Below are 18,848 nucleotides of genomic sequence, written 5' to 3' on the forward strand. Positions count from 1 at the left end.
AGCATTTATTATTCGGCAATAACCAAAACTGTTTTTCTAGGTCAGACTACAGGGACAGAGCAGCAAAGGTTCTCACAAGATGGTTAATATCAGCATAAGGAAAATCTTCTCTAATTTCAGACAGTAGCACCCTGCCTTCCCTTCCTGCTCATTCACATGGAATTATTTATTTCTTTTTTATCCTTTCCTTTTCCGCTTCAGAAATATTTATATTCCCTCTGTTAAATGCTTCATATTTAAAACATCCACAGAAATCTGTATGATTATTATTAAGACTTGGGAATGAATGGCATGGCCAAGTCCTGACCTTCATTTATAATGAAAGGATGAATTTCTAAATTTTATGAGCAATCGCTAATTCCAGTATCTCTGTCTCCAGAGTAATTATGATGTGCTGAGTGGCATAAGGTTGGGTGGAGAGGGCATTCAGAACAGTGGAAAGAGCCCTGGTGCTAGACAAAGGATCTGGGATCAAATCTCTCCTCTAGTGCTTACTACTAGGATAGCTTTAGACAAGTCTCTTCACCTTCCTGAGCCTCAGTTTCCTTATCTGCAAAAAGAGGGTGTTAGATGAATTCTGAAGCCCCTTCTAGCTCTAGATCTTAGATCCTACAAGTTTTTTTTTTAAATACTTGCAAGTATCAGCGAAAGAAAATACCATGTTTTTTGTTCTTTTAACAAAACTGGGGAAATTAATAAATAAAATTATCTACCTATCTTGGACTAGATAATGAAATTATCTATCTATTCCTAACTTTTGTGAAGAGTTTAAAACCCTAACTTCATATTCTGCAGATTTTGTACTTTAAAGTATTGTTAAAGACCAAGAATTAGTGGAAGAATGACCTCCAGTGGCCTGGAGTGGGATTATTATGAATTTCAACCTGTGGAAACCAGTTCTTTAGAGTATGCAACACCAGGAGCTAATTCTCTCTTGCTTCCTGCCAATCCTGCCAAATCATATTGGAGCTCTAACGAAGTCTCCGATTGGTCCATGAGCATTCATACGGCACACACCTCAGAAATAGTCCAGGACAGAGCGGCCACGGTGAAAGGCATCAAGGAAGAGAAAAATAAGAAAACCCAGAGGAGAAAGGCTAGGAAGGAACCTAGAAGATCAGAGAGAGAGAAGGAGGTCAGCAGTTTCCTTTGCACATCTCTCTGGCCTCATGCTTCCCTGCAGCAAGCTTGCATGTGTGCTCCCCCTGGCATGAAAGCTTCTCGAAAGATGCACACTTCCTGCTCGCATGGCTTGGGGTTAGTTCTGTGGCTTGGCTTAAAAATCTCTGTCCACTGTATCTCACCACTCTATATGTTTTCTGACCACTTGGCAGGAAGCCAAATGGAGTTAAATCTAAAAATATTGATTCCAGAGGTCTCAGATTTCTAAAAGCCCCCAATACAGACAATATCGATAAAAAGGGATTTGACTGGAGGGATGTCATCATTTCATGATACCTTATACCTAGCTTGATGTCTTCTTAATCAGAACTGCTGAGCATAAAGTCTCTTGTCCTTCAGGGTACTAGTTAGTGCATTCTCCCATTTCCCATTTAGTTGATCAATCAAAATATAGGTACAGTATTTGTTTTTTTTTTCTATATCTAAACCATTCATCTATAGAATTTATTAAGCACCTACTGGGTCAGACACTAGGGGTACAGAGACAAAGGCAAATTAGTCCCTGCCCTGAAGGAACTCATATTCTGTTGGAGAATCAGCATACATGTATATAAGTGAATACAAATCATATAAAATAATGTCAGAGATGGACTAGCATCTGGGATCAGGAAAAATTCTCACAGGCAGAAAGGTGGTACCCAAGCTTTTGGAGGCAGCTAAGGACTCCAAGAGGCAGAGATGGAAAGGGAGTACATTCCAGGGACAAGGAGGATGACCTGGGCAAATCAATCCTATATCCAGGCAGCATTTATTTATTAAGTGCCTCTGGTGTACCAGGCACAGTTCTAAAGAGCTCACATTCTGATGGGCAAAGGCAGTCAGGAGATGGAATATTGAGTCCAAGGAACAGCAAGGACGTCTATTTAGAGAACTGAGGACATTCAGGGGAATCCTATGGAATAAGTAAGACCAGAAAGCTAGGCTGGGGTCAGGGTGGGAAAGATTTTAAAGACCAATGAAAGACATTAGGGCATGGTGTCTAGAGTGCTGTCCGTGGAGCAAGGAAGATGTAGATCCTGTCTCTGACATACACTGAATGTATAACCCTGGGCAAGTTCATTAAATTTTATCCATCTTAGTTTCCTCATCTATAAAAAAGGAATAAGGATTATACTTACTTCCCAGGGCTGTTGTAAGGATAAAATGAGATCATATTTGTCAAAACTTTGCAAACCTTAAAACATATAAAAACTGTTCTCATTTCTTCTCTAATCTTGAAGATTCTAAGTTGCAGAGAAGGTAGAATTTCCTGTTTTGGGGAGTTCTTTTTATCAATAAAATCACAAGTTCCTCTCTATTCCCTCCGCCTCCTATCCTTTTTAAAAACTGACAGAGGAATTTGTATTTAGTCCCGGAGACAAGTCAGTGGAGTTTGACTTTGATTGTTGCTAGAAGAGGGCACCCAAAAGCCATCATTTTGTCTCTTTCCAAGAATAGCCTGGATTTGAATTCCCTAATAAATAAGGAGACAGCTCAGAAGGAGTTCTGAACTGGGGGATTACAAGAACTAAGTGCTAATCTGAACTCTGCCTCTAACTCTCTTTAAAACCATAGCAGATCATTTCATTCCTCAGTTTCCTTATCTGTAAAATGGAGGATTCAGATTAGTCTCTTAAACTGCCTTCTAAAGCTTCTAAAGTCTGTAATTTTGATATTTCGTCAATAAGGGACAGATAACTCAAAGTTTGTTACAGATTGATTAATATTAATAACTAACATTTATATAGCCTCTACTCTGTGCTAAGTGCTTTACAAGTATTATCTCACTTGGTCCTCACAACAACCCTAGGAAGTAGGTACGATTATTATCCCCATTTTACACATGAAGAAACTGAGGCTAATAGAGGTTAAATGATTTGCCTAAGATCACACAGCTAAGTAAAGTGTCTAAGACTGGATTTTAACTCAGGTCTTCCTGAGTTCAGACTTAGTGCTCTAGCCAGTTCCTAATAAATAGGAGACTCGGGTCTCCCAAAGCACTTATTAGCTCTAAGCAATCATTGTCTCCCTGCAAGGCTCCTACTTGGAACCCTGATGGGGAAATAGCTCTGTCTTCAGTCCTCAGAACCAGCTCCCAAGTATTTTCCTTACTCTAAATGACAAAAATACTCAAAATCATTTTGAGGTGATTTCTGTCCTTTTTTTGTTAACTGCTACCTTCTGTCTTAGAGTTAACATTCCATAACAGTTTGAAATCAGAAAAGCAGTAAGGGCTAGACAATTGGGGCTAAGTGACTTGCCCAGGGTCACACAGGTAAGAAATATCTGAGATCAGATTTGAACCCAAGTCCTCCCAGCTCCATGTGTGGTAGTCTATCCACTGAACCACCTAGCTGCCTCTTTTGGTGATTTCTTCAGCAGTTGATCCAGGTGTTTTTCATGAATAGGAAACACATGGCATATGCAAAGAATTATTGAAAATCTTATCCTCCAAGGAACCAAAATGGAGAGTAATAGGCTTTCCCCATCTTTAACCTGTAGGATGGGGGCAGAGAATAAAGCAGCTTGACCCTATTGGGAAAATTCTATGCCCTTAGAATTTTATTGTGTCCATTATTCTGCTTAGCACAATGCTTGGCACATAGAAGATACCTAATAAGTGCTTCTACCCAAGATATACTACCTTAAGTGCTCTGCATATAGTATTCAGATAAGAAGCTTTGTGACCCTGGGCAAGTCCCCTAACCCTAGATGCCCAGCTTTTACCTCTCTTCTGCCTTAGAATCCATACTTAGATTTTAAGACAGAAGGTAAGGGTTTTAAAAAAAAGAAATATTGTTTAGATGAATGCTGCTAAGAGTACGATATTCATCCTATCACTTCTTTTAAAGGTTTCAGGAATTTCTGGAGAGTTTTTTTAGTCATAAAGAAGTCAGAGAACATTCTTAAGCTGCACTGTGTGATTCCCAGAACAGCTCATAAGTTCCCTTTAAGGCTTTTTTTTTTTTAATGATGACTGAATGAAGTATAGAAAGATTAGGAAAACATTTGGATTTTCTTGGCTGCAGACTTCAAAATACGAGTGTTTCAGCATCAAAATTTCTTCCTTTATAGTAAAGAAAGACTGAAAACTAATCTGTAGCCTCAGACACTTCCTAGCTCTGTGGCCCTGGGCAAATCACTCAATTCCCATTGCCTCACCCTTACTACTCTTCTGCCTTGGAACCAATACATAGTACTGATTCTAAGATGGAAGGTAAGAAGGGGTAGGGGGAATGAAGTGGGGGGAGGAAGGAAGGGAGGGAGGAAGGAAGGAAGGAAGGAAGGAAGGAAGGAAGGAAGGAAGGAAGGAAGGAAGGAAGGAAGGAAGGAAGGAAGGAAGGAAGGAAGGAAGGAAGGAAGGAAGGAAGGAAGTGGAAGGAATTGGAAGAAAAGAAAGAAAGAAAGAAAGAAAGAAAGAAAGAAAGAAAGAAAGAAAGAAAGAAAGAAAGAAAGAAAGAAAGAAAGAAAGAAAGAAAGAAAGAAAGAAAGAAAGAAAGAAAGAAAGAAAGAAAGAAAGAAAGAAAGAAAGAAAGAAAAAGCTAATTTGGCATGTTTGTTACATTTTGGGAAGACACTGGCCTTATGGTATGAAATTATTGGCCTTTTTGGAAGCATCTTGGAGGCAGGGAGTTGTTAGCCTTCCTCACTCTTCTCTCCTCTTTCTTTAGAGGAATTCAAGCCTTATAAGTGAGGACTTGCCACATTTTAATTGGTATAACGTGTATCTGGAATCATTCTCTTATAGGCCATGTCCCCAACGACCCTTCACCCTTTTTGGAACAGAGCTCATTATTCAGTAGCAGAATGACCTAGGTTCAAATCTTCCCTCTAAAGCTTTTTACCTATGTGGCTATGGAAAAAATCACTTTGGCTCCTTGGGACTCAGTTTAATTTTGTTGGTAAAATGGGTAGGTTAGACTTGCATATAATACAGCTATATTTTAAAATGTTGACTTAGGTCCGAATAATGTGATTTATGATATGGATGAGACAGGGCTTCCATTCCATTTCTCCTAAGAAATAATGCATCTTCTCTACCAACTGATCAAGAGTCACGGGTTCCCCTTTGTTGCTGAAGATTCTGCTTTAACTGCCATCTCATGATGAAAGTCATTTGATCTTTTGTGTCTCTGATACACCACTGAAAATTTACAGAAAATACTGGCTCTAGGGCAGTGAGGTGGCTCAGTGGATAGAGAGCCAGGGCTAGAGATGTGAGGTCCTGGGTTCAAATCTGGCCTCAGACACTTCCTAGTTGTGTGACCTTGGGCAAATCATTTAATCCTAATTGCCTAGTTCTTACTTACAGCTCTTCTGCCTTAGAACCAATACTTAGAGTCAATTCTAAGACAGGAGATAGAAGATAAGGGCTTTTGAGAAAGAGAAAGAGACAGAGAGATAGAGAGAGACAGAGAGGGAGAGGGGGAGAGATAGAGAGAGAGAGACAGAGAGAGACAAAGAGACAGAGAGGGAGAGGGGGAGAGAGAGAGAGAGAAAGAGGGAGAGAGAGACAGAGGGAGAGGGAGACAGAGAGAAAGAGGGAGACAGAGAGAGAGAGGGAGAGAGGGAGAGAGAGAGGGAGACAGAGAGAGAGAGAGAGAGAGAGAGAGAGAGAGAGAGAGAGAGAGAGAGAGAGAGAGAGAGAGAGAGAGGAGAAGAAGAGAGAGAAGAAAATGCTATCATGGAACCAAATAGATGAATTTAGCTTCTCATACTGAGTTAGTTTAAAAAACTATTTTCCTTGGAAAAGATTTGTTAGCTTCATGAATTATAGGAGAACTTGAAGTGTCTCAGAGTGAGTTGGAAGGGACCTCAGTGGCTCTTTTGTATATTCCATGCTAGAAAGGTATACATATACATATACTACAATATATTCAAAGAGTGTTCATCCAGGCTCTGCTTGAAGACCTGACCTTCAAGGAGGGAGAGCTCATCACTATGTCTCAACGCAAGCCATTCCCTTTTTGGACCCCTCGGCTCATTTGGACATTTTCTCCAACATCAAGTCTAAAGGGGTCTCTTTGACATTTTCTGTCATTCCTCCTAATTCTCCTCCCAATCCCCTTAATTCAAATCACACAGAAGAGTTTTAATCCTCCCTCATATGATAACCCTTCAGATATGTGACCACAGCCGTCATGTCCCTACCACTAGGCTAAATATGTCCACTTTTCTCAGGTGATCCTCTTATGACATTTACTTTATCCCCTTCACCATCTTGGCTGCCTTCCTCTGAAAGCTTTCCATTTTAACAGGGTCTTTAAACAAGGGTGCCCAAAACTGAACACAGTACTCCATAGGAGATCTAAATAGGATAGGATGTAGAAGAACTATCACCTCTTTGTTCCTGGAAGGTAGGCTGTGATAAACAGTTGTTTTGGTTGTTGTTCTGTTGTTTTAGTTGTGTCTGATTCTTTGTGACCCCATTTTGAGTTTTCTTGGCAGAGATACTAGAATAGTTTACTATTTCCTTCTCCAGTTCATTTTACATATGAGGAAACTGAGGCACGCAGAGTTAAGTGTCTTTCCCAGGATCACACAGCTAGGAAGTGTCTGAGGCCAGATTTGAGCCTAGGTCCTTATACCTCTAGGCTCGGTGCTCTATCCACGGAGTGCCCCAGCTGCACCATCTTGTGAGTTATTTTGAAGAAAACACTTTAGGGGAAATGATAGTTCCAGAGATTGTGTTCATAAGATCATACATGTAGGGCTAGAAGAAGCATAGAGGGATGATATTCACAAAATGCTTAGCCTGGCACATAGTAGGCACCAAATAATTTCTGACTTCCTTTCTTCCATTCTCCTCAAATGAGAAAACTGATCTCCAGAGAAATTAAGTTGCATTAGTCCATGTTACCCTGATAGTGAAATAGGCAAGATTTGAACCTAGGTCTTCCCGCCTTCAAGACCAGGGTGCTGTCCACTATGCCTTGTTTGAATATGAAAGAAAGAAATACTGCAACTGCTATTAAATGGTAAGGACTAATCTTTCAAAGTATTTTCTCTTATCTTTGAATCCTGTGGAGATAGGAAAGCCAAGTATTATTGTTGTCATTGCTTTATAGATGGAGAAACCATCTCAGAGAGGTTATGTGAGTTGGCCAAGATGCCATGGCTAATCAATAACAGTGCTGGTCCTCAAACAAAGGTCTTCTTTCCACTGTCTAACACTGTCTCTTGCCAGGTTCTAAAAGTCCTTACCCTCTCAAAAAAGAGAGCGTCCTTAATATCATGAAAGAAAAAGAAATCCAACATCTGAGATTAAGCCACTGTTTAGCTTGCATCACAGATAATTACAAACTAATAAAATCATTAGGTAAGCAGATCATGATTCATTCAGGTTTGCTCAAAAGATAAATAGAAAAATCTCTAAAGCCTCTTCCAGCATTTGTATTCTATGAATTTATAAGTCTCTTCCTCCATGGACTGATTGTGTATAGAGTTCTCAAAAAGTATAATCATAGGATGTTAGTAAAGGAAAGAATATTAAAGATAATGCAGTCCAAGGGTAGCTAAGTGGATCAGTGGCTAGAGAGTCAAGTCTAGAGACAGGAGTTCTTGGGTTCAAATTTGGCTTCAGACACTTCCTACCTGTGTGACCCTGGGCAAGTCACTTAATCCCAATTGCCTAGCCCTTACCACTCTTCTACCTTGGAACTGATACTTAGTATTAATTCTAAAACAGAAGGTAAGAGTTTTTTTAAAGGGGGGAATCATGCAGTCAGATACTCTTAATTTATTTGTTTATAATATTTTATTTTTCCAATTATATATAATTAAAAATTTTAATATTTTTCAAAATTATGAGTTCCAAATTCTTTCCCTACCTCCCTCCCTGAGACAGTAATTTCTGCTAAACTATACATGTGTGATCATATAAAACATAATTCCACATTGATCATTTTGTGGAAGAATATTCATATAAAACAAACAAGCATGAAGAAAATAAAGTGGAAAATAATATCTTTCAATCTGCATTCAGACTCCATCAGTTCTTCCTCTGGAGGTGAATAAACTTTTTTGTTACGAGTCCTTTGAAATTATCTTAGATCATTACTAATATCCTGATTTTAAAGTGGAGAAAACTGAGGTCAAAAGGGTTAATTTGCCCAAGATTATGCTCTTAGTATTCAGGGCTCTTGACTTCTGATCATCTCTTTCTTTATTTTTTAAACCCTTGCCTTTGACCTCAGAATCAATACTAGATATTACTTCAAAGACAAAAAGGGCTGAGCAAATTAGGGTTAAGTAACTTGCCCAAGGCCACACAGCTAGGAAGTATATGAGACCAGATTGGAACCCAGGACCTCCCATCTCCAGGCCTGGCTCTCTTCCCCTGAGCCACCAGCTGCTCTGATTTCCAGTCATTTCAATGGTCTTCTTACTACCCTAGAGAAATCATTCACATTTTTCACTAATCTAAATATGTATCCATCTGGGTAACAGTATAAAGCAGACTTGAGACAAATCACTGGACCTCAATGAGCCTCACTTTTTTTGTCTGCAACATGAGGAGGCGCCAACCTCCAAATTCCCTTCCAGATCTAAGAGCCTTTGAGGCACCAAGAACTGTCTTTAACTTAATCTTACCACACCAAAAAAGAATCATCTTTATCTTTATTCAATTTCCCCCAATAAATGTTTCATAAATTAAGATGTGCTTTTAGAGTCCATACGTAGAACAAGCTTTCCCCATTGTAGTACTGACCTTCCCACATTTACAGGTGTCTTTCTTTTATTTTTCTTTTCCTTTTTTTAACCTTTACCTTCTGCCTTAGAATCAATACTGTGTATTGGTTCCAAGGCAGAAGAGTGGTAAGAGCTAGGCAATAGGGGTCAAGTGACTTGCCCAGGGTCACACAGCTGGGAAATGTCTGAGGCAAGATCCTTTATTTTTCTTTTCTATTTTTCCTCTCATCTTTCCCTTTCTTCTTCTCTCCTGCCCATTTCCCCCTATTTCACTCAGACTGGAAGTTCAGCCGCTAGGCATGAGTCTGATCCCAAAACTGATTGACACAGAATCTTTGATCTATTCCATTTCTGGACAGGATTGGTTCATTCATTCTTAGGCAGCCTGATTTCTCCACCATCACCCACCTTCCCACTCTCAGAGGCTCAGGATGTTGGTGCTGGCCTTCGTGAGGATGCCTGAAGAACTCCTGGGTTCAAGTGGTCCACCAGCCTTAGCTCCAGAAGCAGAGATTACAGGACAGTTGCCACCATGTCCAATCAGGCTTTATTTCTCAAGTTGGGTGAATGAGTCTGATTCCATTCATCCCCTTAAGAAACAAAGAGAAAAACATTGGCAGTTCTAAGAATCTACACCCAGAGAGTTGTCAAAAATACTATAAATTAGGGAAGACAGTTCCATGAAATCTCAGGTGAGACTTAGATATAAACAGCACAAAGGTTTTATAAATATTAGCAGGGTCAAAAATAAGTATAATGTTGTAAAGACTGTACCATGAAATCTCAAGTGAGACTTAGAAATAAGCTTAGCCATAAAGGCTTTAAAAATAAAAAGTGCTTTAGTTCCAGCAACTCCCTAAGAGTTCCTCCCAAGAAATCAATGAAGAATCAGTCATTTTGAGAGGCAATTAGATGGCTCAATGCATAGACTGCCAAGCATGGAAATTGGAGGTCCTGGGTTCAAATCTAGCCTCAGAAATGTCCTACCTGCGTGACTCTGGGCAAGGCATTTAACCATTGCCCAGCCTTTACCACTCTTCTGCCTTCAAAGTTGATACTTGGAAGATAAAGGTCACTAAAAATAATAATAATAAACCACGTTGAGTCTCCATTGACCTTGCCATTTGAGTCATTAACTAAAGAAAATGAGGGAGTGATGCCTGCCATAATAGAGGATTTGTCTACTCTTGCAATCTAGTTTCTAAATCTTCCAAAATTTATATTCTAAATTCTAAAGGTTCTAGATCCCAGTATTGCCATCACAGGTCCCAGACCCATACTATCTAGGCAACATCTAACTGAATCTTTAAAATGTTTTAATTCACTAACCCTTTCTGCTTCTTAGGGCATTGTTGAGGTGCATGACCCCTATTTTGCAGCTGGAACGATGTGGTGTAGAGTTGTTTGGGTGATTGGCTTGAGATTCTGCTGGGTCAGTGGTCAGGTGGCAAGTGGAAGTCAGCTGTCTCTACTCAGCACCCACTTTTCCTGAGAACCCCAGAGCCCTTCTTTTCATCCACTATAACAACGTTCCTGTTTATGTTCTGTATGAGTATGCCTGCCAGGTTGGAGCAGTGGTACAAGGATACAGATGGAAAGAATTAACCATTTGATAACTGCCTCACTTTTCAGGGGGATCAGACTGCACTGCACCGAGCTTCTGTTGTAGGGAACACCGAGGTCATAGCCGCTCTCATTCAAGAGGGGTGTGCTTTGGACAGACAAGACAAGGTAAAAAGAGAAATCTCCAACACCGATCTGCTCCCCCTGGTTCTAGGTGACATTACAGTGGTCATACTTGGTTTGTAGATGCTCTATGAGGCAAATTTCCTAAATATTTTCTAGGATGGGAGCTAGATACCTCCAAGTGAAATAAATGGATTGTCATCTAAGATTTGATGATTGGCTCTATCTCACTTGAATTTGCCTTAGGAGAGGACTGAGTCTCTCAGCAATCTTCAGATTTCTCTGACTACTTGGTGACTTTTGAAACCACACAAGGATAAACTTTTTTTTTATTGCTTATCTGGCCCGGAAGCACCTTATACTGACTAGAGAGCTGGTGCTAGGAATCTTTCAGATTTTTTTCTGGCTCTTTCATTTAATTTGAAATAAAGAATAATTGGTCATGGTAGCAGAGGGCTCTCTGCTTTGGAGTTGAAGACTGGTGACCGACCACCTGAGCTCAGTAGTTGTTCAAGTGTGTGTGTTTTAAAAATTTGTACTGGGGACTTTATTTCCCATCATTCTTTACTCTTCCCAGGTTTCCCTTGTCTTGCCTCTCTGTGTTGCATCCTGGCATGGGTTTGTTTATAAATTTGCTGAAACCCACACTGCAGGGCTTTTTTTTTCCTTTGGCTTGAGCGCTACAGGTTTCTGGGTCTCGGTTCTTTGCTCTGCTCACTCACTGAAGGAACCCCTTGTTTTCTCCCTTTGTTGTTATTTAATCCTATACATTTAAATACCTGGAGTATTCATTTTAGTCTTACAGGTGTCTTTCAGACTCTTGGATCAGCTCTCTAGTCAGCATGATGGGCTTTGTGATCCCAGGCAAGTCATGTAGTTTCTCAGGGCACTTGTCTGTGAGATGCAGAGCAGGCTCCAATCTACATTGATAAGGAGTGTATTATAGTATCCTATAGCAATGAAATCACAGGTTCACTCACCAAGAAAAAAAAAAGGCAGGATGAGTAATAAATTTTATCACCCAGAGAATATGTATCCATTCTCCGTTTCTTTTGACTTTCCATATTTTATTCCCCGTCTTTCATTGGTATGCCCTTGCATACTCATCCTTTGTGTTTCCTACATCATTTTTCTCATTGACCACCTATATTTGTGGCTCCTAACTTAGGTACTCCCCTGTAGCAGTGTTCTTAGTGTTTAAAAAACTCCTCAAAATAGACTTTGTGGCAAGACGACTCTAAAAATGGAGACCAGGGTTCCCAAGTGTAATCTGGTTGGGTGCCAAGAGTGTTGGGGCTCATAACACTTTTTTTTTAGCTTATTGTCACCATGAGGAAGTCTAGCTCAAGTCTGAATGGCTGTCCTAGTGCCTAGCATATGCCAGGTGCCATGCTAGGAGTACTTGTTCCTTTCCCAATCCAATTACCCAGTGGGCAAGACTTTCCTAAAGACTTGGAGGAGAATGTGCCTATTACCCTTCAACCCTGCCACCCTCCATCTTCTGAAATTCAATCCCTACAAGGTATCGCATACAACTCTTGCGGTTCAGATGATATAAAATATAAATCTTAAAGAGTTATATGAGGGGCTGCTAGGTAGCACAGTGAATAGAGTGCCTGGCCTGGAGTTGGGAGGTCCTGGGTTCTGATCTGGCTTCAGACACTTCCAAGCTGTGTGACTCTGAGCAGATCACTTAATCTCAATTGTCTAACCTTTGCTATTCCTCTGTTTTAGAATTGATACTAAGATAGAAGGTAAGGGTTTTCTAAAAGTTATATAAATGTAAGTAATTACTATTATTTCTTATCATTATTTCCAAGAAAAAAAAGAAAAGTACTAAATAGGCAAGGGAAGTGGTGGTTATTTTTTAATTATATCATTACAACAAACTTGGGTACCCCTCTTACTGAGGATTCAAAGACAAAACCACCTACTTTGAGGTGTCCATTGGAGATTCAAAGACAAAAATGTCTGAAGTGTCATACTTCAAGGAGTTAACATTCTACCAGATAATTAGTTACCTTATCTATTTACCAACAAATCACCTTTTCCCCAGTGTCTGATTCTGTATTGGGGTTCCTTTGAGTAGCACTTCATTCATATTTTTAAAAAGAGAATACAACCCTATATAAATATGTAAGTATATTTATATATGATAAATATAAATATATAAACATAAATATTATAAATAAATACAAATAATATATAAATATAAATAAATACAATAAATTAATATAAATTTAAAAGAGACTAGAACCCTATATAAATATATAAGTATATTTATCTATTATAAATATAAATATTATAAATAAATACAAATAATATATAAATATAAATAAATATAAATTAAAAGGAGAATACAACCCTATATAAAATCAAAGCTCCAAATAAAACTGTAAACTAATATGGAAGACAGTCTTCTTTGATCTGCATCTGACTCCAACAGTTCTTTCTTTGGAGGTGGAGAACATTCTTTGGCATAAGTCCTTCAGAATTGTCCAGAATCATTGCATTGCTTAGAGTAGGTAAATCATTCACAGTTGCCAATAAATATTTATTAAGAGCTCATTGAATTCCAGGCACTGTGTTAATAATAAGCACTGGGGATACGGTGAAAGACAAAAACAGACCCTACCTTCAAAGATATGAATGGATAGGATGATGCTCTTAGATTTCTTTTTTTTTTTAACCCTTACCTTCTGTCTTAGAATCCATACTGTGTATTAGTTCCAAGGCAGAAGAGTGGTTAGGGCTAGGCAATTGGGGCTAAGTGATTTGAACAGAGTTACATAGCGAGAAAGTGCCTAAGATTGGATTTGAAGCCAGGACCTCCTGTCTCCACTTTCTATCCACTGAGCTACTCCGCTGCCCTTGTGCTTGGAGTTTCATCCTCCCAGTCTGGGCTTCAGGAGGGTCCCTGGTATAGACCAGAGGACCCATTGAAGAATAAGTTCTTCAAGAGTTCAAAAGTGGCTGCTTCACCAAACTCTGTGGAAGATGTGACCAGGTCCTTGATGCCATTTGTGGTTTTATTGCATGCTTATTTCCTTGTTCCAGCTCCGAAGTCTAAACCTGCTCTTCTCCTGTGTATGTGTATGTGTGTGTGTTTTCCTTAGGATGGGAATACCGCTCTTCATGAAGCCTCCTGGCATGGCTTCAGCCAGTCTGCCAAGCTTCTCGTTAAAGCGGGAGCCAACGTGCTTGCCAGGAACAAGGTGAGATGCCAGCAGGTGACAGGAACTTCTCATTTATGAGGTAGAGAGGGCTGTGTATTTCCTTTCAGGCTGAGCCCTGGGAGTGACATTTATCCACAGATAATGATGGAATCCTGTCCTGCCACTCAGAGTCCTGGACAGGAGGGAATCTTGCCAGGAAATTCCAGCCATTCGAGGGGAGGCCAGGGGCAGTCTGACCCCCAGTGCAGGATGGCAGCTCCACTGAGAACTGCATCAGTTATTGCTGAAGTCCCTCCCTCTCCCTCCCCCATCCCCGAATTTCTCTGGAAGTTTATATCTAGTTCGTGTCAGCATCTTTCTGTTGCAGTTCAAAATCAGCTCCACCAGAAGGTGCTGACAGATGCTCCTGTTTATGTCTGGCGTGATAGTGTATCCCTCTCTGTTCCAGGGAAGCTCTCCAAAACCCCCTGTTCATCTGTGCATTCCTCAGGATGGGGATGCCACACTTCACACTTGGCATGAATCAAACATTAGTGGTACCCATGAGCAGCTAGGCAACAGACAGGGAAAGAAGCCAGAAAGAGGACTTGACCTTTCCCTCTTTTGTGCCCCTGCAAGTCCTGTTTAATATCTTATGGGACCCAGGGTAGCTGGGTGGCTCAGTAGATAGACAACTTAGAGATGGGAGGTCCTACGTTCAAATCTGGCCTCAGACACTTTCTAGCTGTGTGACCCTGGGCAAGTCACTTAACACAAATTACCTAGCCCTTACCACTCTTCTGCCTTGTAACAGATACCATCAATTCTAAGACAGATGATAAGAGTATATATACATATAAATCTTATGGATTCCCAGCAATTTCATAAAATAACTGGCATTTATATAGCACTTTAAAGTTTACAACTTTGTCTCATTGGATCATTTTGATAACTATACAAAGTACAAGTATGTATAATAATAATACAACGGGGGGTAACTGGGTGGCTCAGTGGATTGAGAGCCAGGCCCAGAGATGGGAGGTCCTGGGTTTAAATTTGGCCTCAGACACTTTGTAGCTGTGTGACCCTGGGCAAGTCGCTTGACCCCCATTGCCTACCGGTTAACATTCTTCTGCCTTAGAACCAATACATAGTATTGATTCTAAGATGGAAGGTAAGAGTTTAAAATAATAATAATAATAATAATAATACAACAGGCATTATTGTCCCCATTTTGCAGATGAGGCTATTAAGACTCAGAGAGGTTTGGACACTTGCCCAGGATCAGAGAGCCATTGTCAGAGGTGAGATTTGAGCCAAGGCTTCCTGACTTTAAATCCATCATTTTGTCCACAATGCCCTGCTACCTTTGAAGCACTGGAAAACTTGGCATTCCAGCTGCCAGTTATATCCATCAGACTATGAGAATATAATACTTAAAATAAATTTTTAAAAAGAGAGAGAGAGATAGTTAGGTGGCTCAGGGGATAGAGAACCAGGACTAGAGATAGGAGGTCCTGGGTTCAAATGTGACTTCAGACATTTCCTTAACTGTGTGACCCTGGACAAGTCACTCAAGCCAAGTTGCCTAACTCTTATCTGGTATTGGGGTTGTGATTTGTCCAGGGTCAGACACCTAGGATGAATTCCTGTTAAAATCAGTGTTTGCACCATACATTTGGCTCATGCTGCTTTGTACTGATATGTATTGTATGTATATATAAGATCTATATATATATCTATCTATATATATATATAATAAAATCTTTGAAGAAAGGAGCTTAGCAACTTCCCACAGCATATAACAAATCTATCTTACACATCAGTACTCAACAAGGATAGGATTAATCAATCAAACCAAAACTAAGAGAAACCCTGAGGATTTCTTAAGATGAAAATTGAACTGGCAATTTCCTCCCTTATAAAGAAGGGTTTTCTCTTTATGAAGGAGTGAGCACAAGAAGGTTTAAAAATCTTCCTGGCAGCTCTAGTTCTAAGCACCATTAACTGCCTTTGATCCTTAAGGAAATAGTAGGACTTCCCAGCATCTGCTAAACAGAATATGCAAAAAAATAAAGTTCATTCCTTAGCTTTTTGCTCTTAGCTAGATATTATCTCTTTCATAGCTATCTATTATCATCACAATGAAAATATAATGTAATGTAATACCAATAGTAATATCATCTTCCTGAGTTCAAATCTGGTCTCAGACATTTACCAGCTGTGTGGTCCCAAGCAAGTCACTTAATCCTATTTACCTTTGTTTCCTCATCCATAAAATAAACTAGAGAAAGAAATGGCAAACCACTCCAAGGTTTTTGCCGAGAAAACTCCAAATGTGATTCCCAAAGAGTCAGATGAGACTGAGACAACTGAACAACAAATTAAGATTTTCTAAGTACTTTACATACCATCTATGTGATGGTAATTTTAATTTCTTCAATCCAATCCAATCAGCATTTATAAAGCTCCTATGTATTAGGCATTGTGTTTCATGCTGGAGATATAATTAATAAAAAGAAGAGACAGTCTCTTCCCTCAAGGAGTTTGCAATGAAATGGGGAGGGGAGGGAAACAACACACTAAGAGACAGGAAAGCCTGGGAGAGACAACACACAAAAGGACAAGCTTTGGTAGTGGAGGGGAGAGATGTACCTCATTCTATGAATTTGAAACCAGAAGAAGCAACAGATACAGAATGAAATGAGCTCAAGAAAGTTAATTCACTCTATAAAAGAAGGCATTGGGAGGAATTTGGTCCTCCATTCTCCAGCCCTCTGGCCATAAAGGAGATGAGGCTAAGGGAAGTGGAGTCAATCAAGGCTTCTTTGCCTGCATGCTCTCTCTCTATTCTATGAGATAAGATATAGTTTCCCTATTTGGCAAGTGAGAAAACTGAGCCTCTGAGTTTGAGTGATTTGTTTAAATTGGTGAATGAGGCAGACTACTAGCAAGTCTTAAGTTCTTTCCAGGAGACCACAATGCCTCCTCTTCCAGGAAGGACTTAGCTGGGATCGGAAGCCTTGAGGGCTCATGGTTCTGATATGCTCTCCTCAAAAAAAAAAAAAAGGGGGCTTTTCCAGCTTACCAGAGTCATGGTTTCAGTACATCCCTCTGTAGATAACTATCCCTCTGTTTCTGCAACACTGGAACTGGCTACCATTTGAAGATCAGTATTGCATATTGCTTAGATCAAGGACCATTTCATTTTTTATTCTGAATCATCAACACCTAGAACTGGTTGGCACATAGAAAGAGCTTAATTAGTGCTTGTTGACTAATTGATTAAGTCAGGAGAAAGGCTAAACTAGAGTCGAAGCTCTTTTTCAGCTCTTGGCTACTGTATACTTCTTCTGGCTATATGAACAACATCTGTTAGCATAATGTTGTTTGAGGCAGCGTACCAAAGGAACCTTGGCAAGATGAGCATTTTAATTACTAAAGGGACAGCCTAACCGTCAACCACCCTGCCCCATTCCACTCTCAATCTGCAGTGAGAACTCAATTGACTAAGCCCAGAAAGACCTTCCCCCACCACCAATGGATGTCATGTTTATTAAAAAAAATGTGCAGGCTGTCCCTGGATCAGTACTTCAGCAAGCCAATGCCTTTTGTGTCTTGCAGGACCTCTTGCAGCACCTCAAGCTGCTCTTGCTGGCAGGTAATAATAAGAAAGGAACTTGTCAGTGGATTGAAAACCAGGCTTACAGATGGGAGAACCTGGGTTCAAATGTGGCCTCAGGCACTTCCTAGCTATGTCACCCTGAGAATGTCAGTTAATTCCCATTGCCTATCCCTTACCACTCTTTGGCCTTAGAACCAATACACAATATTGATGATAAAACAGTAGATACATATATATTTTTGGAAGGAAGGAAGGAAGGAAGGAAGAAAAGGAAGGAAGGAAGGAAGGAAGGAAGGAAGGAAGGAAGGAAGGAAGGAAGGAAGGAAGGAAGGAAGGAAGGAAGGAAGGAAGGAAGGAAGGAAGGAAGGAAAGATTAATTTTTTTGAAACACCCCATGGGGGACATTCCCTTATTTTTGAAGAGCAGCTAGGTATGGGGAGACTTTAAAAAGGGCTTTTATAATATATTCTAACTAGAGTAGTGATCTGGGAGGAAGGGTAACTTCTGAATTGCAGGCTCATATAAACCATTCCCTCCCTATCAAAACATAAGGACTCTAGAGTTTAAGATCATCAGCAAATAGTTCGCTACAGAGAGGGGCAGCCCAGTGAGGGAGAAGCAATCAGTGGTTCCTTAGCTGCACTAAGGATCTCACTTAGCCAAGCTTCTAATCTCTATGAGAAAGACAATGAGTTGGTAAATGTAGCCAAGTACAAACAAATATGCCAAGACCCAGATCTCTTTACCTGCTACCTGTTTTTCTTTCAGAGGTTATCGAATTGGCCTCTGGGCCCTCCAAATAATTTCCAAGAAAAACTTGGAGTGAAAAGGCTGACTCTGCCATTTATTGGCTAGAAAGATCACTTAAACTCTCAGAGCCTCTGGTTTCTCATTAGTCATATGGAGATCCTAAAGTATTTGCTACCTCCTTTACTTTTGAGGATCAATGATAAATAGAAAGTGCTATGTAAGTGTAAATTGCAAATGATTATAGAGCATTCGATTTAGAGTCAGGAAGACTTGGGTTCAGAACTTGCCTCAGATACTTACTAGTTTTCAGACCCTAGGGAGGTCATTTAATGTCTCTGTGCCTCAGTTTCCTCATTTATAAAATGAGGAAGTTGGATTCAGTGGCCTCTAAGTTCCTTTCTGTTGTTGTTATTTACGTTCAGTTGTTTTTCAATTGTGTCTGACTCTTTGTGGCCTTATTTGAGGTTTTCTTGGCAAAGATACTGGAGTATCTTTGCCATTTCTTTCTTCAGCTCATTTTATAGATAAGGAAACTAAGGTAAATCGCTCTCCCAGGATTACACAACTAGTAAATGTCTGAAAGGTCTACTGAAATAAACTAACTTCATCATTGAAATAGGAGAAAGAAAAAATGTTTAAGGAATCTAAAGTCAGAGGTTTCCACTATTTAATGGCAAATGACAGATATATCTGTAAGTGAGGGTAGTGATACCCGGTGCTGATCTCCCATGGAATATTTTCAGTATTGTATTTAAAATGAAGCTGAGCATTTCCAAATA

At 39.9% G+C, this 18,848-nt stretch overlaps 1 protein-coding gene across 2 annotated transcripts in view; it reads left to right on the forward strand.

Annotated features, from left to right (window-relative positions):
* The window catches only part of ANKRD6 (ankyrin repeat domain 6), a 259,856-nt gene that overhangs the window by 203,837 nt on the left and 37,171 nt on the right, over positions 1 to 18,848 (forward strand). Inside the window, exons 3-5 of one of the 2 annotated variants that reach the window (XM_056818592.1) lie at positions 796 to 1,135; positions 10,486 to 10,584; positions 13,656 to 13,754. In XM_056818592.1, the coding sequence (XP_056674570.1) occupies positions 842 to 1,135; positions 10,486 to 10,584; positions 13,656 to 13,754 (492 nt within the window). In that variant the 5' untranslated portion in view covers positions 796 to 841. The remainder of the gene's footprint in view (positions 1 to 795; positions 1,136 to 10,485; positions 10,585 to 13,655; positions 13,755 to 18,848) is intronic. The other variant, XM_001376581.4, reaches the window with a different exon arrangement.

The sequence above is a fragment of the Monodelphis domestica genome, chromosome 2 (assembly GCF_027887165.1).
Source record: "Monodelphis domestica isolate mMonDom1 chromosome 2, mMonDom1.pri, whole genome shotgun sequence".
NCBI classification, from domain to species: Eukaryota; Metazoa; Chordata; class Mammalia; order Didelphimorphia; family Didelphidae; genus Monodelphis; species Monodelphis domestica.